General features: G+C 38.2%; 1 protein-coding gene across 2 annotated transcripts in view; it reads left to right on the top strand.

Annotated features, from left to right (window-relative positions):
- The first annotated feature begins 3,244 nt into the window (after positions 1-3,244).
- Positions 3,245-26,145, top strand: part of IL17RD (interleukin 17 receptor D) — a 49,818-nt gene continuing 26,917 nt past the window's right edge. For both annotated transcript variants that reach the window (XM_084530432.1, XM_084530431.1), the window contains exon 1: positions 3,245-3,366. In XM_084530432.1, the coding sequence (XP_084386558.1) occupies positions 3,250-3,366 (117 nt within the window). In that variant the 5' untranslated portion in view covers positions 3,245-3,249. The remainder of the gene's footprint in view (positions 3,367-26,145) is intronic.

The following is a 26,145-nucleotide window of genomic DNA, read 5'->3' as shown; positions in this document are numbered from 1 at the left end:
GAATCAGCGTCTCCAAATCTAATTATTGGTTTAGCCTTGAGCATATGTGCAAGATGTTAAAGCGGGCATGTTTACAACTACGCTTGTTTCCCCATCTATAAAATGGGAACAGTAACACAGATCTTCCTTTCAGAATTCATTTTTTGAATTAATATTGACACATCTTTCAAGGCCCAGTGATTTAAAAGTTGCCTTGAAAAAGACAATAAATTTCAGAAGAAAAAGAAAACTAAATTTCAATTTTATGGCCTATGGTCACTGTCCTATAGTTGATAATCTTTCACTTGAGTTTAGCCAGATCTTTTGAAACTATGTCATGTTACAATATTGAAGATGCTATCAGAGTACAGTTTTCAGGATTCCTGACAATGGTGGGAATGTTCATGCTCTTGCTGAGAGTGTCTGCATCAATTTCATGCTTTCTTTTGACATTTGCTCTTAAGATTTGTTACTGGAAGATCTTTCTTCCTCATTTTCATGCCAGACGTTCTTTCTATAGGTGAACCACCCCCATGTTAGTAGGACAGTTTTATGTATGTGGTTATTCCCAAAAGGTCTGTTTTTCTGCTTTCTGGTAGCTGTCAAATGAAGTTCCAAAAGATCCTTGTGTTACAGGTTTTCTGTTTCAGGATCTTATTTGTGCTTTTATGGACAGTGAAATGATACTTTGTGATTCCAGGCTTCTGAGAAGTTTCCGAGATGCTGCTGATCTTTTAGCGTACTGTCTGCTCAGTTCATGTTAGTTCATCCTCGTTTTCTAGCAGCAGGCTGCGTTTATCTAACAGAGATGTGATATTGCAATAGTCATGGCTGTCTGACACCAGTGGATGTGTCTACAAGCATGATAGCCTAAAACTTTCTGGCCTAAAACTGAGCAATTTTCCTAACTCCTTTTGCAGTCAAGTTCAGTCTCCGCAGGGAGAGAGATTTCAGTGCTAGAAATACAAAATATGGATGGACCAGACCTCTTCCCAATCTAAGAAGGACTTTTTTGTTGAGTGATAGAAATGTTTGGTAGGGATTTCATAACTGTACAGTAGAACTTTTTACTTGAATTTTCATGTATTTCTAGGAACTGCTGAATTCTCACTGTCCCTTCTGTCTGGGAACAGCTGCTGAGAAAGGAGAAAAAAAAAGTTCTTAGCTTTAAGCAAGAAGGTAGAGTGGCAACCAAAACCAGCTGTAGAATGCATGATATTGATACCCGTGACTTACAGATATTCTCCAATTCATATGTACTCTATACTATTTCGGAACAAGAGACTGTTGTAAAAAGGACAAAAGAGCCTACAGAAAAGCATTCCCCACAGCCACTTTTGCCCTTACATTAGCTTGCAGCATTTTAGAGAGTCTAAGTAAAAGTTTTTAACTGCTGTCATTTGATTCCCACATCTCCTCTATCTGTTTCTACAAAAGATTTCAGTGGAAATTATTTTAAATGCGCACAAAGCAATAAAATACTTCTGTGTGCAGTCACTTCATTCATGTTAGTAAGTTGTCCATTGTGGCGGTATTGGGATAAATGTTTTTCAGATGCATCTTTTTGTTATTAGTTTAAGATGAGATATTGGGAAGGGGGCACTGAAGCTGATTTTGTCAGATGTTTTTGTTTTGTGCTAATAAATTCAAGCCCTTAGTAAATATGACTGATTTTTTTTTTTTTTTTTCTGCTCAGTCTACTGCCAGAGTAATCAGTGGCAGCTGCAAGTTCTTGGGTTATTCTGCTACCTAGGAAACGCCATTATTCATCCTGTATCTTTGTTTGCACTTTGTTTGCATTGTGGGCTATTGCATTGATAGCACAGCTAACGTTAATGTTCCTTCTACAGTTTCCAGCTTCTCCAGCAGTCTAGAACTCTGTTAACAGAAAATGCCAGACAAATTTCCCCATAGCTTAAAAGGAGACTTGTTTGCAGGTCAGGGAGATGTATGCGTTCAACAGTCATTGTTTGTCATAGGTGGTTATGGGCAGTAGAGATGTTATGGTCCTGTAAATAAATTGTGCTCATCTTCCTTTCTTTAGCCATGCTATTGTGTTGCTGTACGTATGTCCTTTGTAATGCATTAAAGCACAGAAGGACTAAAGTTATTTACAGTTGTTATATGGACTGACTTGATTGGGGAAAAAAAAAAAAAAAAAAAAAAAAAAGTTTATAGAATTTTCAGGCCTGTTTGGTCAAGCAGGACTACCTCGATAGAAGTATAGTACATAAAATAATTACTGAGTAATTCAGATCAAAAGTAAGCATTGTTTCCTTCCAGAGCCTCCAAGGGACTATAGCCTAATCTCTAATCTGTGCTAAAGCATGTTTAATGGCAGGAATCTTTTCTGCTGTTGACATAACGAAGGGCTGTGGCCATCCAGAGCCCACAGGCTTGTTTTCAAAGGTGAGGTTTTATCCAATATTAATCATAGCAACAGGATGTACTAGAATGTAAAGTTTTCAAAAATAATTGGAGTTGAGATGAGTAAAGTAATGATGTATGACAAGACCCTGTGCTACCTGATCAAGAACTGAAGCTGGGATTTACCTGAGCAGGTGGTTGTACCTAGTGAGCCCCTGCAGTTCCTGCAAGCTGAATGCAGGGCGAGTCAGTGCTTTGTTGGAGCCTTGGGCTTCTGCGTCTCTTACATGACATGAGTAGTTTAGGCAAGGAATTGAATTGATGTAATTCATACATGTGTCAGAGCAGCCTGCGACTGCAATTTATATGGTTTATTCTCTTGTAAAGGAAAGTGTTTGGGTCAAAGTGTGCAATGACAAAATTAACAATGGGGATTCAAATTGGAAAAGCTGGAATACATCCACTTTTTATTGTGTTTTCCACAACTGAAGTCATCGCCGTTGATTCCCCTAGTGTGTCTACTTTATATTTTACATGTTACGCGTTGCTCCTTCCCTGTTACAGGTCCCCAACAGTTTTTGCTGTCTGTGACCCTAATGTATCCAAGGCCCCAGTCCATCCCGCTGTGCCTTCACGAAGAACATTCCGTCAGGGATTCTTTCTTTCAGGAAAAACAAACAAACAAACAAAAAACACCCCAAAAGCAGCTGCAAGCTGCCTCCAGCTCCCTCACGACGGGGCGGGGCGGGAGCAGCCCCCTTCGCCGCGGGCAGGGCCGGGCCGTCCCCGGCGAGGAGGAGCCCTCCGGTAGGGCCGAGCAGGGCAGAGCCGTACAGGGCCGGGCCCGCATCGCGCACGCCCGCGGCCGCCCCCTGCGGTGCCCGCGCGGTGGCGGCAGGTAGCATGGCCCTCGGGCCGCGGTTCGGCGCCCTCCTCACGGCGCTCCTCGCCGGCCTGGCGGGGGCTGCCCCGGGGCCCGGCGGCAGGAGGGGCTCGGCGGGAGACGCTTGCGGAGGGCGGGTGAGAGGGGCCGCGGGCACGGGAGAGGAGAGCAGGAGGTCCCCGGGCTCTGTGGGGCCGGGAGCGGGCGTGTGGGGAGCGATAGGGGAAGGGGGTGAAGGGTGGGTTGTGGGCTTTGCCTTTTGTTCCCGGCGCTGCAGTGCCCTGCTGTCAGGCTCTGGGCTGCGTTTCCTTTCTCTTTGCTGTGTCTGAGCGAGGTGTGCTGTTCGGTGCTGTGCGGGTACAAACGCGGTTGGAGTGTGACGATGCGGGGGCGCCAGAGGCTTAGGGGCTTTGACGTTTTTTTGGGGTGTCAGCCGTGGTTTCCCTGGCTTCGGGTCACATCCTGCGCGATCCGGACCGCGACGCAGTCCGGGAGTCCGCAGGGGGCAGCGGAGGGAGGCGAGAGGGTTGAAAGAACTTGTAAAAAGCGGTGAACAACAGACTTCTGATAAAGCTTCAGGTTTAAACCTTTGTGCCGGATGGACCTGTTGAAGGCTGGACTCCCCTACTGGCTCTTTTTAAGTGAAGATCCCAAATACAACATTTGGGCTCGGTGTGCCCCTTGTGCGATCCCCAGGGGGAGGCAGGATGCGCTGCTGGGGCGCAGGGCCTGCTCTTGCTCTGTACCTTCCTGTCCTGCTTCACATTGACTTGTTATGTGTTCTCTTGCTACCTGTTAAGTCACAGCACTCCTGTAGTTCACTTTGACACTTGTAGAAACGTGCTGGGTTAATTTTTGCTTATGTAATTACTGTCGTTGTGTGTGTCTGAACACACCAGAATCCTGTCAATATAAATCTTTTAGATTAGTAGAAACTTTTTTTTTTTTTTTTTTTCCAAATTACTGTGAAAAAGCTTTGCTTTGCTCACTTACAACAAATGTAACACTTTTCTGTTTAACATTTTTCTGTTACATATATCTGAACTAGGAAGCTCAGACTTCCCCAGACAACTGATCAGATAGATATCTTGTCTGATCGGTTAGAGTTTCACAGCCTTGATTTTTGTAATGCCAGTTTTGCTTAGGATTGCCTACCAGGGCAGCATTTATTAGAATAATGACTGCAGGATAGTACCCATTGTGTCAGTTAGGTGGCATTTATCTTCGTATTTATCTGCATGTAAGTTGTGAGTAGAATTGATATGCTAGCAAGTGACTGATGGCCCCTCTAACACATTGTCTGCTCTGGAGTAGGGCTGCCTTTGAAGTAGTACCCTGTAGGAAGTAAAGAGACTATTTGCTCTATTAAAATTCCTTGGTATTTCCTCTGTTTAACCACAGGCCACTTCCCCTCTGCCACACTAAACACTGCAGGGACACTGACTGATTGAAAGGACACAAGCCCTGAAGTAATTGTATCCTATTGAAACAGATTCTTATTGCAGGTTATTTGTAAGTAGTGTCTAATTAATGTGTGTTAAGGACATGAATAAATCTTAACGTTTTATATAGAGAAATACATGCCATGAAAACATCTGGCATGTATTAAATGAAGCAATTGAATTGAGGTAATTCTCAGTGGCATACATTACCTAGAAGAAAATTGGTTGATTTTTAGTAATTCTTTAACAAAAAATAAAATTGGATAGCTGACTGTATCTGCACTTAAATATATGTGTTGGAGAGTTTCCTGTGCTAAAGCTGTGACTATGCGATGTACTTCTCACCCCTGCTTAATCTGTTTTATTTTTTGAGTATTGTTTTTCAAAAATCTGCGTTTAGTTCGATCACGGTGCATTTACACAAGTAATTCTCATTTTCTTCTCACTCTGCGACATATAGTTTTAATTTTCCTCAATATGCTGTAGCAGTAAAAGCTTGACTTGATGAGATCTCAGGAGGAGGAAGTATTTGATATTTTGATTCATAGCTCCTGAAATTATTCTTAATAGTTAATGTTCTCAAAATTAAAGGCATTTAATATTTTTACAACTTACATTGCAAAACACGTGCCTGTATTTATTGCTTTCTCTAGCAATACTTTGGTATGGGTTTTGCAAGCAGTAATTCAGCTAATATTAGAATGAGTAACTTAAAGAATGCTACTAACGATTAGAAGGGATTTCAGTGGATCCAGGATTTTAGAGTGTGGATTGACTTTGCTAAGTGTAGGATTTCTTTCATTGATGTTTAACAGTAATTTTAATGTATTCCTACACTTAACATTATTTCAGATTAAGGTGGAACATTTGCGTAGAGTAGAATTGTATTGCAAAGTAGCTTTCCATATGGATGGTCTTACCACATCATATGCATACCTTTATCCAGGAAAAAATAAACCAGGGGAGGGCCTCTTTTAATCTAGAAAAAGTGTGTCCACATGGGGAGCTATTCTGGAGAAGTATGCTCTGATTTTTTTTTTTTCATTCTATAAACAAGATGTGAAGGAAGTCAGAATTGGTCTCTGATGTTGATTTGAATATATTTCACATTCTATAAACAAGATGTGAAGGAAGTCAGAATTGGTCTCTGATGTTGATTTGAATATATTTCACATTCATTTATTCGGTGTTAAACACATGAGCAACTTTACTCTCAAGTTGTTTTGTAGATTCTAATGGGAGTACACACATGAGTAACTTTTTTCATATGTTTAATTTCTCTGAAGATCCTCGCACTGAACCATGTTCGGTATAAAGCTTAAAATTAATGAGACTGTTTGATGAGAAAATAAACATAGCATTTTAGCAAACCTCTTTTTCCACCCACCTCTGGTTAGCAGAGAGCTGTAACTTTCTTTGCTCTGCTAAGTAAAGTTTATCAAAAACACTGGGGGCTCTTTGTTCCCCTGCATTCTTTCCTCAAATGCTTCTCATGTCATCATCTATGTTTCTTATGTAAGGAGCTTTCTATATCCTCCTGTTTCATAGCAGGGACTCTGAAGATGCCCGCTTCATATCATTCCACCACCAGGAGCTCTATCTGCCCCTCTGCTTCTTTAGGCTTATGCCCATCACACAATCGTTCTTCTCTACAGCTAGGGTTTTTCTAAGCACAGACCTAAGTCATACCCAAACAATTTTCCCAGCTAAATATATGCGTTGGGAACTTTATTTGAGAGGAAGAATGCCTTGTAAAATAAGAAATAACTTGAGAGTTTAATTTCCTCTCTTTGATTCTTTAACTGCTGGAAAATAATAAGAAATAAGACTTTTCTCTTTCAGTGTATTTAAAAATTTCAAATGGTTTTGGACAGAAGACAGACTTGAGATGGAGTGTAGTGGAGAAGGTGTTAATGGTTGCTATCAGGGGGTTCTTTAATTTACAGACAATTCCTGAGTTGGTGGAAAGCGCTGCAGACCAGATGCCATTCTGTATTCTTGTAGTGGGTTTACATGGCAAAGTTTTGGTTTTGGTAGCAGGGGAACAGCCTTGCAGGCACCAAGGTCAGTGAAGAAGGAGGGGGAGAGGTGCTCCAGGCTTTAGCAGAAGTCCCCTGTGGCCTGTGGTGAGGACCATGGTGAAACAGGCTGTCCCCTGAAGCCCGTGGAGTACCATGGTGGAGCAGGTAGACCTCCACAGAACAAGGCTGCGGCCTGTGGAAGACCTCAGCCAGAGCAGATTCTGGGCCGGACCTGTAGCCCATGGAGAGGAGCCCACACAGGAGCAGGTGACCTGGCAGGAGCTGCTACCCGTGGGGGTCCCAGGTTGGAGCAGTTTGCTCCTGAGGGATGGACCCCAGACTCATATCTGGAGCAGTTCTTGAGGAGCTGCTGCCTGTGGGAAGCCCATGCCAGATCAGTTCACCAAAGACTGCTCTCCAGCGCTCATCAGGTTGCCTAAGGAGGGGTGAACTGGCCCAGGTTGGAAATGGAGCTGGTCAAAACTCCTGCACTGGTCAGTAGTGGGATTGCACCTGTGAATAGCCACTGCAGCGTTAGCCTGGGCAACACGGAGAGACGCAGGCTCCTGACTCAGCATAGGGAGATAGTAAGATTTATTGCCTATTACTAACAAGCTAGAGAAGCGAGAAACAAATGAAAGAAACCAAAAGCACCTTCCCCCCCCCCCCCCCCCATCCACCCTCTTCTACCTTCTAGAAGTGTTCTAAAATAATTTTTCAGATCTTTTTTTCCCTCTCCACTGGCATATAGAACAATGCAATGACATTTTAGAATTCATTAGATGTATCACTTCAAGCTTAGTACATTTCTCTCATTAGATATAACTCAACATGTTGAGTGCAGAGCTTTGCAAGTATGGTTGGTCATGCAGGTAAACATCTGTATTACTTTTGTTTAGCTTAAAACTTGGCTTCAAACTTTTTTTTTTAATTTGAATGTCGTTAATCAGGTAATGTTAGCAGATTTTTACAGTTCGCCATTTTTACTCTAGTGTCAGAAAGTGTTAATAACAGTCTTGCCTATTTAAGTTAAACAAAATTATGGAAACTTAAGCATGCTTATGTCATTGACATTAACCCTCAGCATTAACAACAAAAACACGTTTCCTTGTATGTTGGTGTTGGGAAAGGAGAATATGATGCTAATTAATAAGCTGTTGACCCAACAAGATTTCTGTAGTTGAAGTCTCTTAGGACTGTTACAGATGTGACTCATTTCCTCTTGAGACCACGTCTTTTAGTTTAGATGTCAAACTCCTCTCCTTGCCTTACTCCCTCACCCCCTAATCTGCTTTTGAGTAAGTAGAAGCACAGTAACTACCATAGCAGACTTGTTAATTTAAAATCTCGAGGCAGTTATTTAGGAACAAGTTCATTAATAGATTAATACTTCTTAGCCCACTGCTGAAAAGATGTTAAGCAGTTGTGATTAGACAGTACTAGCTTTTCTTTGGTTAATTATTTGTTAACGTTAATGTAAGATGGATGTTACTTAATTAAAACTGCAACATTTAAAGGCTGTTTAATAAGAACCAGCTGTCTTTTCCAACAGATCTGTCTAAAGATGATGAAACAGAGTTTTGATGTGAGTTTGCCTGCTTAATTCTACTCTAAGGCTGAATTTTACCCATAAATTTAGTATGTTGTTTGTAAGCCAGCAAGATAACAGGAATGTAAAGCATTACTAGAGAACTATTAAGCTGGAATACCATTTTTAATTTATAATAATTATATATCCTTATTTTTTAAAACGTATTGATTTGTTATATTGCTATGGACATAACGAGTGTACTTTTTTCTGAAACTTTAAGTTTATGCTGCTGTTTCTATACCACGTGTTGTTTTTATGTATGAAAGTGAACATTATCCATAAATGCTTTGCACATAAAATCATATCAAATTCATGGAGGCTATATCCTTCTTCCTGTATTAATCATGAAATATTTTATGGAAGAAGTGCAAGCTACAGTATAACTGAAAAGAAGGAGCTATGGCTAGTTCAGTACATATTATGTGCTTTATTTTAGGTTAGGATAATTTGAGACCCTTTTTAAAGATCAGAACTTAAGTGCAAACTTGAAAAGAAAAAAAGATTTTATTCGCTTACACATGAGGCATTGTACAACTTTTGTCTTGTCTAGCTATTTGTCTTTTCCAGCTCTCCTCAGGAGCAGTCAACACATGTTGACACCCAAAGCTTCTACAAGTTTTTCCCCAAGAGACATCAATCAAATATATGCTTCAATTAGGAGAGTACTGTCTTAACACCAGTAACGGATAGACTCATTTCTGTAGTTTTACTGCAATATCTGTTTAACAAAAACAATATATTATGGATTTGATTAACCAAAGTCTGCCAGCCAAGTTATAAGTGTGTGTTTTTACATGCTTGAACTTATATTGCTTAGTAAATTGTACATTCGAGAACTAAGACATTGGATCTATTTATTAAAAAAAAAAAAAAAAAAAAAAAGGAAAAGTATTGAAGTATTGGTGATCTCGGTGGATTGGTGAGGATATTCCATAGTTGCTACCCTTTATCAAATTCTTGTACTGGTTTATACAAAACAGGTGCAATTTCTGGAAGTGAATCATAAACTCCTCCATCTAGAAGGAGGATCATTAAATGTGAGATGTTTATGACAAGGCGAGTGACAGCAGCTGGCAGTCCCGCAGTAACTGTCACATGCTTGTGCAGAGCTCGACTAAGTCTTCAGCCCTGCCCAAGTGCAGTCTTCGGACTTCCAAACAGCAGAGTTGGAGATAGCAGAGCTGGAAAGAGCACCAGAAGAGACTGTCAGGGTAGAAACAGAACAAGATGAGACACATCTGGTAATTCTGGAATAAGTTCTAAAACATGGATAGATCAGATCAAGTACATACTCTAAGAATACACTTCAGAGATTTCTCTAAAACCAGGAAAAAATAAAACAAAACAACCCCCTCCTCCCTGCCCTTTTTGAAGGTGAACATCAAGGTGGATGGATTCCCTGTATTGTCTCAGAAAAGTAGTTGTCTGCTCCTGCCAGAGACATCCAGCACATAAACTTCTCTGTTCCTTCTTCAACCTGAGTTACCAGCAGTGACACTAGATGTGCTCCTTTAATAACCAGGTTAAAAAACATTAAGTATGAAATCCTTTTCACAGCATGCTGTGAATAATTAAGACTGGAATTGTGGCTAGAAAAATCTTCTGAAAGGCTTGTGTGGAGGTGAACTAAGGACTACAACAAGTTTAAGCATCAACCTGCAGTTGTGCACGATGCAGGACAGGGCAGGGATTCTTTTCTTCTAGATGCTTTTTGCTTGTTTGTTTCACTGGCAGGAAACTTTGACTGTGTGTAGCTACCAGGACATCTTGGGAGAGGGCCACGAATTTCTAGGGCACACAGGATGAAAAATGTGTTTTTCATGCAGCAGGTAAGCACTCTTTGATACTGTCTGCAAGACAAGTGAGCAAAACTTTCAATAAAGTGTCAAAACACGTCAGTAGTGTGTAAGTAGATACTGACTATATGGAATATATGTCATAGTGATCTGTTAAATACGTGTTATGATCCTTTGTTGTTGTTTCTGAAATGTAAAGCTGTAGGTACATGAGCATCCTTTATTTTTCTTGTTCTTGTGGCTCTGATCTTGGGCTGTTATTCAGCAAGACATTAAATCTAGTTTTAGTTCATATCGCTCATTCTGCTTCTTTTAACATGTTCAGAAAAATGTGAGGGGTAGCTTTGTGTGAGGAGAATTTGTGCTAGATCAAGTATCGTTATCTCCTTCTGCAGACCTGAAAGCTTAAACTCAGAAATGCGTGCTCCGGTTACTCCAACAGAACTAGAGTTTTGTCTGTTCTGAATCCAAGCTGAACCACTTGGTGCTTGGACAGTATAGAGGTGGCTGGGAAACGATGGCCTCTGTGGTGACAGATGTACCTTCTGGCTGGCAGCATGACCTTTGCAAGCCAGCGGTCTTTGAGTCCACACCTGGCCCCTGCCTTTTCCTTAACAGGTCTTGTACAGGGCACGAAGTGTTGTAGAGGCCATTGTAACATCTCCAGAGAAGTACTGTTGAAATGTGTTCAGTTTTCTGTAACCTTTGTTTATGGCCTAACAATGAAAGAACAAGCTTCTGTCTGTGATTGACAGAAACTGTAAGGGACAAATGAGGAGCATGCAGAGTTCAAAGGGCTCCAACTCAATCTGTGCATGAGGTCATAAATTGCTATGAACTGTGACAATTACATTAAGAACTGGACAACATCAAACTAAGTCTTGAGTCTGCTATGTAGAGGAGATAAGCATGCAGTTCTACTTGGGACTGCATGTTCTCTTTTAAGGTTTATAAGTAATTAATTTCTGTCTATGTATGATTCTTTTTCCCCACAAAATTGTGTGATAGTTATTTTTACACTTGCTCTAATATGGCAATGCCAGATTTTCCTCATGGTTGGTGGGCAAACTTGGATTTTAATTTCTGACCTTCCCTGTCTTCTTCACTCTTATATCAGTGGGAGGAACTAGATATTTCTGATCTTACTTCTGACTACATTCAAATCCAACCATGCAATCAATGACTTCTCTGACTTTTTTTTGTATACGGCTGTGGGAAAATTCCTGGTTGGCTGGCTATGAATTAATGAAAATCCTTAGAATGCTTCACTAATGATAGCTCCTGTGGCTTTAAAAATGCTATTCCCTTTTTTAATTTGAGGGAGGTCACAGAGGTTTACAGAAATTAAGAAAAGAAAACTTAACATCTGGTTGTGCTCTGCTGATGACTGCTTTTGTGTTAAGAAAAGTTATGGCATCTCCCCAGCATCAAACAAGTTCAAGGTGATCCTTTCTAAGAACTCTTTGCAAAAATAATTTTCACTCAAACTGTTTTCTAATTAATTTTGCTTTGTATTTTTGAATGGAGGATTTTAGACTTAACCAAGACATGGGAACTGCAAACTTGTTTTCACTTAAAAATGCACCCTGCCTTTATAAAATAAACTTCTTTTGAGTTTTATACTTATAATGTAGATAATACTTATGTATATTTCTAATATTTTTCTTTAAAGTTGTAGAACTCTAAGATTAAAAGACCCCGGGGGGTAAAACTTTGGGATACATTAAATTAGGAGTCTTTTTTTTTTTTTTTTTTTTTGTAGATGATATCCATAGTGAAGTTTGGTTTCATCAGTTTGCGCTTAAAGTTCCAAGGAGTAATCTGACTTGTACAAGTCCTTTTTCTCTAATTTTAATTTTACAGATTAAAAATGACTTTTTAGTTTGGCAGATTAGATCTATGCACAAATTTAGTTGAGCTAGTAGGAATGCATAATCAGAGAACATTTAGGTCCAAACAGTAGATCTTCTAAATGGTTAAAACTAGAAGCTATAAGCTGCTCAGTTAAACATGTGTATTCCAGGTGTGATTGGCCTGCATTCAGAAAGCATAAAAAATACAGCTTTAGAGAGTTTTAATAGTCACATGTCTATTATATCCTATTATATTTTTATTTTCTACAACAATTTAAACAAACTATATGCAGGTCTGAACTTATTTTTCATTGACCTGTGGAAACAGCACTCTGTTCAGCTTTTCTTTTAAAGATGGAAGTCCGGTGGCTTTGTGCATGTTTATTTCTGTTCTGTTTGTTTTGCTTTTGTTAAAATCTTTGACTTCATTTTGGTGCGTGTTTGTCTGTTGTACCTTGAGTGGCTTCATGCTCCATAAACAGCTGTAGGTGGCTTTAGTGCAGAGGCTGGATGCTCAGTGAACTCCCAAAACAAGCCTCTTCTTGGGATGCTTCTGCGTACACGGGGCTCTTCCTAGAGCAGGACATGAGTTAGGGTGCTGTTCATTTCCACCGGGTCTTCCCATGTGGAGAGTTTTCAGGCGCATCTCCTTGGCATGGGGTGTGCTGCAGCAGCAGCACCACACCAAGGCACCTGAGCTGGGTAGCAGAGGCAGGAGGGCAGCACTGGTGGCATCGTGCTGCTGACAGGGTGATTTCTGCTGCTTGGGGTTTCTTGATGCTGACTTCCATCCCTGTGTTGTGCAGCTGTGTCCTGGAACACCCTATACCATACACCCTGTGCTCTCATAGAGTGGTTACTGCACTGGAAATTTACATCTTAGTTTATCCAACAGGCCCGGAGGGGGAGATTTTATTTTAAAAGCCAGAGGAACTTTGGATGCAGCTACCCAGACAACAAAGGCCAGCTCTTGCCCCTGCTGCTCAGGTGTTGTCCTGTGTCTTGTCTGAAAGCCCTTGTTAAGGCCTGCGTGCACTGCTTCATGTTCCTCAGATTTCTACAGGGACTGAAGTTAACTGTGTCTGGGCTTGTTTCTAATTAGAAGCAGTGGAAACAAAACAAGGATGGAAGTTGGATCCAGCAAATTGTGCCGTTTGCCCTGAGCATAAAGACTGCTCTGTCTGGATAAGCCTTAAATATGGTGGGGACAGGAGGCCTGGCTGAATCACAGAGCTTTTTAGTAAAGTTTTCAATCTTGAGCTGGACTTCTCCTCCAAGTCTTAAAGATATGGGGTACGAATGGGTGATTTCAGGTTGACCCTGTAAGCATGTACAGGTCCTTAGAAGCTTGGAGTGGGATTTTGAAAAAGAATGGAGTGCCCTAACTCCTATTAACTTTCAATAGGATCTGTTATCTTCTGTGGCTTGGGGTGTAGTTACACATTATATTGACTCACAGTGAAGCTGGTCAGAAATTTTCGCTCCCATCTGCTTCCTCCTGCTTTGGCATTTGCCCTTCCCTCCCCACCCGGGCTCAGGCACCTGTTTGTGAGCTGCATTGTAAATCACGTGGTTCAGACCATTTGGTTTGAAAGTATCCCTGCTTCTTTGTCCTTTTATTTTCTTGTCACTATTTGGGTCACTTCAGTCCCCTGGGTGAAGTGAGATCCCCAGGCAGCTGTGCAGAGTGTATGCTCAGAGGTGCTGAACAGCAGCAGGGATTGTGCAGAGGAGCCAGGACCTCCCTGAACTAATCTGGTGTTGAGGTCGGTGCTCCTCACAACTGTTTGGATACTTCTAAAATTCCCACCCCACAGGTCTGCGAATTTAGATACGTTTTAAAAAAAGTAGCCCATTGAAAGAGTTTGAGGTTAGAAATTTCATATATGCTCAATATATGAAGTCTAAATTAAAGAAGATTTTGAAAATATTTTTAATGTGATTTTTTTTTTTTTTTTTAAATGGTGAATTTCTCACAAGCAAGATGTTAGTGTTTCAGAAGTCACTTCAGGCTCTGAAGTGCAGCCAGCTCTGTGGTGAAATACAGCAGTTCCTCGAGTGCCCCATACAACCCTTCCTGAGAGGAAATGAAAAGTAGCATATTCATTTGTAACCTGACTTCCCTATACACTCTATACACTATGGGTTATGAATTGGGCAGATTAATACTAAAATTACGGAAAGACCCTTCTGAAGGCAGCAGCTGCTATTGGTACAGAATCTGTGAGCAGATTTGTGGAGTTACAGAATACAGTTGAGGGTCGTTCCCCATTCAAATGTGCTTTGATTTTTTTAACAGCATCAAAATTTTATTATGCCTCCAGATGCCACTCCCCAGATCACGTATGAACAACCCCAAAAGATGGGCCAAATGCATAGCCTGCTGCTTTAATTATAAAGCATTATCTAATGCCTTGCTTAGTCTGTTAACAACAGAAGCATTTTGCTAAGATACTTTTCAAAGAATACCAGTAACATCTGTTCCAAAATAGTTACAGCTTTGCTTTATTGTTTACATTGTTTTCAGCAAATTATATTGGTGGAGTTTAGTCATTATCTTTACCATATTTTTTTTTCCTGGCGGGAGTAATAGGTTAACCACAAAAAAAGTTAAAATAAGAACCAAAAAAAAACACTAAAGCAAACACCTAACCTAGCCTGACCCGTAACAGGTGAAAAGTTGTTACTCCATGCTTCTTCAGAACTTCAATGGAAACAAAACATTTATCTTTTATTCATAAGTTAAGAATAATGCAGGTTGGGATAGCTTAGGTTTCTCCATATAGTTGCATTTGTAAAAGTAATTCACTAATCGTGCCATTCACTTTTGGGGTTCTTTTTCAGTAAGGACCGCTAGCCGTGAAATGTCATGCAGAGGTTTGGAAATGGGATATTCAGCTCTCTAAAGAATGAGCTGCAAGGACAGAACTTTCTTTTTTATTACGTTCTGGCAGTAAGTGCAGGAATTGAAGCCAAAAAAAAAAAAAAAAAAGCTTGAACAGAGCCTGGTATCATCTAACAACACTGATGAATATGGTTGACTATTGTCTTCTGTAGCCACATTACGTTTGGTATATATGTTTTAATTATTGTTTGGTATTTTCCATTCAAACTGCAGAAGTTAATGATGTGCAAATTCCATTAGTTTATTTGCAAGCTTGTATGTGGAAAGTTGATTAGTAGTTAAAGATGTGATTCGTTCCCTGTCCAAAGTGCTTAGGTTTTGTTGCAGCAGAGAAAATGATCGTTTTCTTCTATACATTTTACATTCACATCCAAGTAGTTTTCCTGTTGTAAGTTATCATTTATATCTGAAGGGAAACTTACTGCTCTTTGGACCCGCTTCTTTATTTACTACAATAATCTAATCTTATTTTAATAGTGTTGAAGGTTGAAACTGAACTGGTTTTGTATTCTGTATTGTTTTATCTTTCCATTTATTAATAATTTAGGATTAGGTATTTATATATTCAGTGTAACTTTGATAAGAGGAAGCCAAGTAGATGTTTTAGAGTAGTACAAGTTCAATTAAACTTTTTAACCTGTGTATTTAAACGTTTAAGCTCTTGAATCAGGCTTTGCAGTTCTGGCAACTTGTGAAGATTTTTCAAGTATTTTTAAAATCAAGAGACTTTTTTTCATAATTTGATCAAAGTCACATAACCTGTGGCTCTGTTTTTGTTGCACATGGTGATGGTCTGCAGATAACATTACATTTTTTCAGCATGAAACCAAATACTTCAAATCCCTAAAACAGTCTCAAATTTATGCTTAATAAAAGAATTTATTGTGCTGGATGTCATCTGGTATATCACTCTGGGAACAGAAACTGGCAGTGAGTGGACAGGAAATATTTCCATTTCAAATCACTTCAATCTCATGGTCTAGGGCAAAAGTCTCTGATTTCAGAAAAAAACCCACTGTGAATATCAATGTAATAGAAGTTATTATAGTTAAGAAGAGTATCATCTTTTTCAAGTAATTCTTTCTGTTAATAGTGTTTAGTGTGAACATACTACTTACACTATTAATGTCTCCTATTTTTGGTATTTAAGTATCAAGCCTGTAATCTTTCGGAGGCAGAAGAAGTAGTAGTTATGTATTTTCAGGTAAATATCTGCACGTGCCAAATAAATAGCAGTTTGACAAGTAACTGTACTGTAGCCAAACTGCTTCAGAGTCTCTGATCCTTATAATTGGTGGTTTGTTTGTTTGTTTAGTTTTTGTTGTGTTATTTTAAAGACTGTCAGTTCCTATGTTTAGATTAGAACATAATCGTTGATTGCATTCTTTCAGCTTAATGGATTTCTTCAGATTGTCTCCTTTTTAAATATAAACTGTGAGATCCAGGGACTGTAACTTTTTTAATGGAAAATTCATGTAGTCAGATTGAAGTATCTGAACATCTCTACATTTTAAAGTATTTAAAATACTACTTAACGCATTAAAAATATTCAAAGAGTTACATATTTTAAATGGGCATATTTGGGAGACATAAAAACGGGGATTCAGCAGATAGATACTAATGTCCTGATACAGATTTTTGTTTTCATACTGTTGGGCATTAGTATACCGTGGTTATAAAAGCTTGGAACTAATTGATCAGATTAATTGTATATTTCATTCTCTGAAAAAATAGAGGCAGAAGAATTGTGTATTTTACAGATACTTTATTAGGCTGACTGTAATTTATTTGTAAAGATTTTTGAGATGCAAAGCTATAGAAGGACATTTGTCTTTTAAGGGTGTCTGTTTAACTTTTTTGGTGAAAATCAGCTCATCTGACATTATTTTAAGGAAAACTCAAAGAAGATATGCTCTTAAAGAACATATTTAGAACTTAAGAACATATTAACTTAAGAACTTAAAGAACATATGCTGTTCTTTTGAGAAGAGCATATGACGAGAAAATGCTACCATGCAGTGGCCATGTGAGCGTTAAATGCAACAGATAATTTGTGAATTCTTTCTTTTTCAACTAATTATATTTTATGCTTTGACTAAATTAAAGGTGGAAGAACAAAGGAACTACTGGTGGTGTTCAAAAAGAAATGGAAAAAAAAATAGATTGCTTTCCTTTTTGGAGTGTATATACCTTGGTGTGACACAGGTGTATTTGTAGATAGACAAATTGGTTCTGAAGCTTTTTATTAATTAGTTTACATACTAGCTGTGAATTAAGTTGTCTTTAATGCCTTGGATGATCTGGGCTGCAGTAATGAAAATCTTCTGATTAGACAGATGAGATAGGGTTCAGATGATACATGCTGTATTTTCTTAATTGTTTTTTCTCCAGTCTTGGTAAAATTATTACTCAAAGCCAGTGGTTTACTTAAAAATAAAGAGGAGTTAATATTCCCTGTCACTAAAATCAGAGGAGTTGGTAATTTTACCTGACTTGACACCTTGCTTCTGCTGGATTGTGGGCATTACCTTGCAAAAAGCTCAACATATCACTGCTGTAAATGTGACCTTTGTTCCTTGTTAAACGTTTTACATATTAATTTGTAAGATTTTTTGTTCTAAGCCTCAGTGGATTATACTTTAGGTTTCAAATAGTTCTTGTCAAACTTACATTAGCACTTATTACCAGTTACCCTGATTATGCTATTATAATAACTTAACCTTGCACCTTATTACTAGTCAAAACAATTCATGAGAACTTGTGGATTATTTGCTTGTGGGAAACTATGCGTCTGTTTTCTTTCATAGTTAAGTCCGAGCTTCTGTACATCAGCTGGCAGTTTACTTGTATCAAGTAAGTTACCGAAGGCATACTTTTTTGTTTTGTGTTCCTGCAAAGCTAAAAAGCAAACCTTAATAAGGCCAAGACTTGTTATTTAACTCAGGCAGTTTGGAAATGTTTTATTATCTGGGGTGTAACAACAACAAAAGAATCTGTATATGAAAATAAAGCAGTTCCCTTTACAAGAGAGAAAAGGTTTCTCTCAAGAAGTATAGATTTGCCATAAAATTTACTAATTAGTATGAAAATCACCAAAGGACATCAACTGAAGTCTGAGTCTCCTGTATACAGAGCATAAATACAGAGTATAGTTGCATATACATGGATACATATGAAAGTCCTTGTTCAGAATACTTTGCTATCTAAAACTATTTTATAGGAAACCAGGAAACCAGAAGAAAGGAAATTGTTATCCCATTTTACAGATGAGAGGCTAAGGCAAAAAAGATATTACATTGCTTCTTCCATGTTGTAAATACAGGGTATAGATAAAGCAGGAAATTAATCCATGTTTCCCAAGCCTTTGTGCAGAGTGAAATCACAGAACTGTTCTGTTCAGAATATGGTGCAAAAGGTGCTTGACTGTATTTATTTATTTTTTGTTGTCCCCCCCACCCCAGTCAATGTGTCACATATAAGGCATTTCATGGAGAATTAGGTGAGAGGGAAAATGAGATTAAAAATGCCTTTTATTTCTTCCCCAGTCTTAAGGCTTTACAACCATAACCATCCTCCTCATGTGTTAGTGCAACACCACAGGAGTGTGCTGTTCTGTGGCTGGACATTATAAATATGGTATCAGTTACAACATCTTATGCACAGTGGCACCTAGCTTGGCTTGACCTTTTAGGTGTTACCATAATATAAATACTATGTAGGCAAATACGAGTGACTGCTTTCTTGTCTGAAGATTTTTTTTCGCTTGAGCAGCTTCTCTGTTTACTATAGTATTCTAAAATTTTTTATTTATTTTTTATTTCTGGCTGTTATAGTGAAGTAGGTGAAGTTACAATTCAGGATATCTTCTCTTCAAATTCCTTTCACTTGTGAAGGCTTTGTGTGGAATGAGCTTGGGTTTTATTGATGCTGCTTATATGGAATCCAGAAGTGTTTTTCCTCAGGCTAAATGCACTTTATGCAACTCCTGCATCTTGTCAGTGGATGAGAGAGTGGACCCATGTGCCAATACATCAAGCATTTGATGGTAGGGTTGCCATAATTTCTCCCAAGGTGTGATGTCATATTATTTATTAATGAGTTATGTAAATTTATCATTTAAAAGAGCTGTTTTGACCAAACAAAACAGAATACTATCAAGATGTGATTTTATTTTCCATATTTTTTTTTAAAATGACTGATCCAGTTTTAACCAATAATACAAGAACAAAAAGTGCCCTAAGTTTCTAGGAACTGGGTAGGAGCAATCATTCATGAATAAGGTTTAGAATGAAAATATTGCAAGACCTGAAAGGGTAGTCAAGCAACTGACACCAATGAAACAATTTAAAGTCCTATTATACAGTTTGTGTGAGATAGTGAGTTTTAGCAGATAACATTTCATGTCATGTAGTGTATTAATTAGTATGAAAATAACAGTTATGAACCAGTCATGTACTGTATGTGTAACCTTTGCTTACTTTCAAAAGCACTTACCATAAAGTACATAGGGAAAGTGCATCTCAAACTGTTACTTGTTCAAGGGTGTTAGAAAATATGATAGCCATAGGGTGTAACTTTTATTAGTGGAAACTGGCTGTAGTCAGACTGGAGTTTCAATACTGTTTCAAACGTTAAATCTCTATTTAAATAGTTGTATTTAGGTTCCTTTTTTAGTAGTTAAAAACCTTACAGGACTCAATAGCACACAAAGCCTAAAGAGTTTGCCATTACAGATATACTTAAAACATATGCATTTCCTTGATTTTTTTCCATCAGTAGAATTTAGCAATACTTAATGCTTTTCAGCTCCAAATACTGAAGAGAAATGAACATCTAGGAATGTTTGAAGGTATTATCTTCTTTGTTTCATAGTGAAATGTCTCAACAATCTTGATAGCAAAAGCTGTTCCAAGTAAAGGGATGGTTGTGTAGCAAGATTAGGGATAAAATATCTGGATCGGCAGAGGGTGAGAAGCAAGATCCTAGGAGAGGAAAGGCAGCCTTCATGATCAGGTGAATTTGGAGGTACACTGTCCAAGACTGGCAGTTCATCTTGAGTATTTGCCTCCTTAGAAAGCTGCATTTTGTGTGTTTTTTGTTGTTGTTGTTTTGTTCTAATTCCTGGTGTTGATCGTCATTTGGCAGAGCTTTTCCTACTTACGAGGCTGCAAAAGGGAAAGCTGAACTTTGTTTGCAGAGAGGGGCCAGTATTGGTGAGTATGGTTTCTTTCCAAGTATCCTTCAGGTGGACCATAAGCATTTGTGCAGCTTTCTGTCTATTTCTGACACGTTCCAAAAGGAGTTTTTTGGCTGCAGATATGATTGTTGTACTCCATATAGACTCACCAGGAGTGTGTAATTTGTCTGGCAGCTGCAGCTTTCAATCTGAAGCCACCAAATGTGCCTGCCTGTGTCTTTGGAGTTCAACCATGTGGATCATCTCTACATAGCAAGGAAATCTACCTTCTAATCCTCACTGCTGATTGCGTTACTGCTTAAGCTGGGAGTTGTTGCCATCTTCTCTGTGGACCAGGACTAGACTGAGGGTCTAAGAAGGAATTTATTTGCTAAAAGCACACAGTTCATTAATGAGAATCTCCATTTGGATGCTTGGCCCAGGCTGGTGGGAGTAGCAATTTATAGTGGTGAAGGAACTGAAGCTCATACTTTCAACACCATTAGAAGGAAGGGCAACATGGTTGAGACTTGTTTCTCGCTCTGCAGGAAGCCGATTTATACAGCCTGTCCATTTACTTTGTGAAAGGAAGAAAGGGAGGAATACTTGATTAACTTCTAGGGTAGGGGAGGACTTACAAGGAAAGGTAATTCATTTTATTAGCCTCATTGATGTACACGAACTTTTACTTCCAAGCAAAAGTATTTTTTAGTAATCTTTGCTGATATAATGATAATTCACTTTTTGGTGTGTGTTTGTTTTTTTCATTCAGATTTAAAAAAGGAAAAAAACACAAAGTTTCTGATATAGCCATTACACCCAGCCTGATCTGAAACTGCAGTGATCTGCCCCTCACTTTTGATGAGGGGATTGTGTAACAGAGTAGTATACAGAATAAAAGGAGCACTCCTTGTTACATATATATATTTTTTAGCGTCCCTCATTCTACTGAGCTCAATGCCAAAGGTACCTTTGCATTGCTACTGAGTAGATTCCTTCCTAATTTTTCATTGTCTGAGTCTTGTGAAGTTAGGTAGCTTGCAAGGATGGTAACTTTGAGAATGGATATTTGCATCATTTAAAATGATTTTTTTTTTACTCCATCTTTTGCAAAACTGACTTGTGCATGAAGTATTGAAAGTACTATTGGGAGAATGCTATTTAAAGCTGGAACACTGGGGGAACTTTAAAGTTGGAACATGGAGGATTTTGGCAAGCAAATAACTGTTTGTTCCTGGAATTGAACCATAGTGCTTGCTAACCCGGAACTTGAAAATCTTACGGATGAGTACAGTTGTGTGTTTCTAAATTCCCAAGAAAAGGTTTTTATGTTCAAAATAATTGTGTTACTTCAAAGAGGGATTAAGATGGAACAATCCCAAATCTTGTCTACTTTAAAAGTTTTACAAGTTCTGTGGTTCTCTGATCAGCAGAGTGTAGTTACTGCTAAATTGCCTTGTTTGACATCCTCCAGAATCAGAACTTTGGTTTGTTTATACATTGGTCCTACAAAAACAGCACACACTAGGTTTCTTTACAACCTCAAGCTCCCATGAATATGTAGTACTTTCTATAGTTATGCCTGTATGTTTCATTTGTGTAAGTAAGAATTAAAGTTAAGTTTCTGAGAATATGCAAATATCGAACTGCAAAGCTCCTCATTTTTTTCATCGAGTTTTTCTCAAAGAATACAGGAAAAGGATTGGGACGGGGGGAGAGGAAATCGTGTGAACACACATGAAACAGAACTGACATGCTGTGTCAAATTTTTTGCATTCCAGCCTTTATGTAATGCTCTGCTTTTAAGATTTCCTTCTGAGCAGCTGTTGTTACCATTTTCAAAAAGTTACAAATCAAATAGATAAACTCGCCTTGTACTACAAATGAAGTATTTTCTATCTGCTTGCTTGAAGTTTGCTTGCAATGAACATCTCCAGCAATGCAGTAAATAACAGAATTTTTTTTTTAGATAGAATAGCTATGGACAAAGCAGTTAATCCACACTCAGTGAGTTTCACTCAGAATTGTTTTAAGTGTGTTTTTTTGTGCATGTGTATGAACATACATGCATTCTGTAATGAAATTGAGAAGTAAACGGAGAAAAAAAAAACAACACCCAGAAATAATCGTGAATATAAATGCAAAATAAATGAGAAAGTGGAGATTTTTAAAACACTTGCAGCAAATGATTGCATGCTATGTAACATATCTCCAAATAATGTGCTGGCACCAATTTGTCCTTTCAAACCTTAAATATTTTTACTGGGTTGTTTCTATTTTTAAAAAATACTTTAAAATACTTTAGTCGTAATCTTTGACAGGCATAAGCAACTTTCAAGAATTCCCGGGGCGGTGGTAGTGGTGGTGTTGCTAGATGCCATAGGTTATTCCAATGTCAAGATAAGAGAGAGAATGCCTGTAATTATCCAAGAAAATACATGGAAAAGTATGGTTTAATGAGGGAAATTCCGAATTTCCCTCATTGGGTCTAAGGTATTAAGTTCTTTTAATAAAGAAGTACAGGATACAGCATGCAAATTGTTGTTCATTGGACCATTTGTTTTGAGATGTAGTATTTTCCATTTTTTATCAACATTTAAAATTCAGGAACACCATCAAAATACCCACTCAATAACTAAGAGTTCTCCCTCATATAATTTATTCTGTCTTGGTACTCATTTTTGAAATATACTAGGAGCAGAATTGTTCCAGTATTGTGGATCTTAAGCTTTTATAGGCATCAAGTTTCAATGATCAAACTTGAGTTTGATTCGTGTATGTGTGTATATAAAGATTATAAAGCTGTTTTCTGAACAAACCTGGTAAGCCCATACATATTGAATGTTGGACTGTTTATAATGCTAATAACTCATAAGCTAATAGTAAATCTGAAAATTAAATGCATTTGGAAAAAAAAGTCACTACCTATACGCAGCAAATGCCTTTGTGTCACTTTTCTAGTGAGTAGAACTTAAGTATGATAGAGGTACTTTCTGACTGTACACTATTAACATTCTACCTTTAAGCTTAGCCAAGATGGAGTTCCTAGAAAATTTGTCATCTTGGCTCTAAAGACAACAGACATATAATACTTAACCATCGCATGGCAGACTTACTGTCTACTGTTAGCAAAATTTTGTCCATTATAGTAGTTGTCCATTACATCTTCATCTGTGCAGAGTCCTTGGACTAGCATACTAACAAATTTAGTTTACAAATTTCGTGTGCCAATTGAAACAGATCATATTGTGTTAGATAATGCATGTAAAAGTAGTGAGAGAGCCCTGATGAGAGAAAACAGAATGGAAAAGATGAAACATGGACTTCCATTTAAAGATGAGGAATTACATGTCCAGTATTATGCAAAAATAAAAACTATTTGGCTGTTATCATTATAAGTTACTCAAAAAGGGCAAATTACCTTTTTTTTTTTTTTTTTTTGCCTTTTTCCGCTCTATTTACTTTATGCAGTTAAATTATAAGAAGTTAATTTTGCTGTGACCATATAACTTTTTACAGGCAGTTTCTTTACTGTTTGAGTTGAACAGAAAAACAGCAGAGAGAAAATTATTTTTAAACAGGATATTGTGGTTGTAAAAATCACTAGAACAAGCAAGTTCCTACTTCTCAATGTCTGTCCTGCATTATTCTTTCATTTATTTTTCCAAATGGCTGTTTGATCAGATTAATTAAAATAACTATGTTAAAGATCTGCAGGAAAACAAACAAAAACCAAACAGCTTTTATGCTGTTGTTTGGAGAGCATTTATGTTAACACAAAAGCAACATCAGACTGCAAATGATGGCCAGATTTCAGTGCTGCTAACATCAAATGCTGATGGTATAGTCCCTGTATTTTCCAGTATTGAGGAACTATCGTAGTGAAGGAAATATAATTGTTTGATACTGAACATCGGAATGAAAGAGAGATGGAGATGGAAAAGGAGACAGAAAAGAGTGGAGAATGGTCTTAAAAATCCCTTCCCCCACCATCCTCCAGATGTAGGCCTTTGAAGTCCTTAAAAATTCCATTTGTTTTTAGAGACCTGTAAATTTATTTGACTGGGTGTGAAACTAGACATTTTCTTTTTGGAAGTGTTTTTCCCTCTGGTTATCCATGTCTTGCCACTATGATCCCAGGTTTTGTGCTCTAGCTGCTGAAGATGGCAGAAAAACTGGAACTAGAGATGGTGGTATCTTCCTAATTGAGAGAGAGCCTGCCAAACTTGTGCTTTTGTGAACTATCTTGGCTTCTGTGTAGGTTCTAAGTGATGAAGAGATGCTCAGTCCTAGTTACGTTTACAGACTGTACATTTACCTGGATGAAACCTGGGATCAAAGAGGAATGTGTTAGGAATTCCCAATTTAAAAGGTAGGAATATGGCAGCAAAACGTCAATAACGAATCATTCATGATTTTGGAAATAAACTCCTATAGTTATACTCTGGGTGCCACTGCATATGTTCTGCTTCAAAGGAAGATATTTATTTTTTGTATCTTGTTTGCTTAGAAATATCCTAATCACCTCTTGAAACGTTTTTTTCATGGTATTCTAACTCTTTGAATGTTTTTAGGAAAGCAAAACTGCCCCTCTCGGCTTATGGTTCTGCAAGTTTTCAAATAAGTGGACAGTCAATGAAAGGTGTTTTATTGTTTCCTAGATACGCTTTTTTAAAGTAGTTATGCAAAAGCTAAAATCCTGTGCTTACAGATTTGTTCCTTTAGCTTGTTCATTTTATAGGATGCTATGTTGTAAGTAGTAAGTGTGCACAGCAGGCTTCATTAATTAATTAATAATTCCATTATTTCAGAAGTGAGTTATTCTATTTGTTGTTCACAGCACAAGTCCATGTTTCTCAGACTGAATTGTCTGGGATCCCTCTGAAAACATCTGTACCTCTGCATTATGTACCTCCCCATTACTTCCAAGGCCCAGCTACAAGTTGTGCACCTGGCTTGGCATTGCTTGTTCTCCCCTTTCCTTTCCCCTTTGCCTTATCTCCTCTCCTGTCCCTCCAGCCAGGGATCACATCCCACAGGTAAGGGAGCACAGCTTTAACTACAGATTTTTGGCATCTGAGTATCCTCAGCCCATTTCTATCATGTTCGTGGGGAACATGCATGGCTTGAAAATATTCTAATAATTTTTCAGGGGCTTTTTAAGTTTTTTAGAAGGCTTTTAATTTAACATTATTCACACAAGAAAGTTGGAAAAAATCAAGTGTGACAGGGCAGACTATAGGAAACTTCTTAAGCAATCTAGCAAATTGCCTGAGAGAAATAAGAGCTGGTGCCCTTTTTCTACAACGCTTTGCTGCATTGAATTCCTGGGCTTGACCAAGAGATTTAAGATTTTCATGGTAGGCAGCAAATGGTATGGATTAACCTTGCTTCTATTGTCATTAAGTTGTGTCTTTAAGAACTGTCTGTTCCTTACAGCAAACCAGTTGGCATATGTTCAGTGAACAGCTGCGTGGAGCCATCTTGTGTACTGAAGAGTCAAGCTGTAAATACTTCTCATATTATTTCTTACTTTATTATGGTTTCCTACCTCTATATTGGATTGACTGATAAAGTTTAAGCTAACTTTCCACATTGCCTTTTTTAAGAATAGAGACCGAAATAGCCAGGAATGAGGCAATAATACATTTTTACTGTATTATGTTGTTCATTTTTATTTTTTTTTTTGTAGGATACACTTTAATCAGTGATCTTCAGTCAGCATATTCCACTTGAAAATCTTACATGACCTTCATGAGACTAGCTGTCACACAAGTACACAAGTATACAAGCGTGTTTTAGCGTCTACCTCATCCTCTGACGGGATTTAAGTCAGCAGCTGCATAATTCAATATCCTTTCATGGCAGGAGGAACTCGAAAACTGTACCTAGTAGAAATGCCAGAACAGTATGTTCAGACAAAATGTATTTACTTACGTGGAAGGTCAACCGTAAAAACATAGATAATGTCATGATTTCATGAAAAATGACATACTGAGTGATTGTGAAAGGTCAGGACAATTCTCTTAATCTTATCCAAATGGAGTTTGTTTCTTAAATTTGGTTTAGGGAAATAAGTATTATATGTTCCTTTTATAAAAGCATGTTGCATTTCCCAGATTCTTATGTGAA

This window comes from Aythya ferina, assembly GCF_964211825.1.
Source record: "Aythya ferina genome assembly, chromosome: 10".
In the NCBI taxonomy this organism is placed as follows: Eukaryota; Metazoa; Chordata; class Aves; order Anseriformes; family Anatidae; genus Aythya; species Aythya ferina.
The sequence above is the reverse complement of the archived record's forward strand: the minus strand, read 5'-3'. Positions and strand labels throughout refer to the sequence as shown.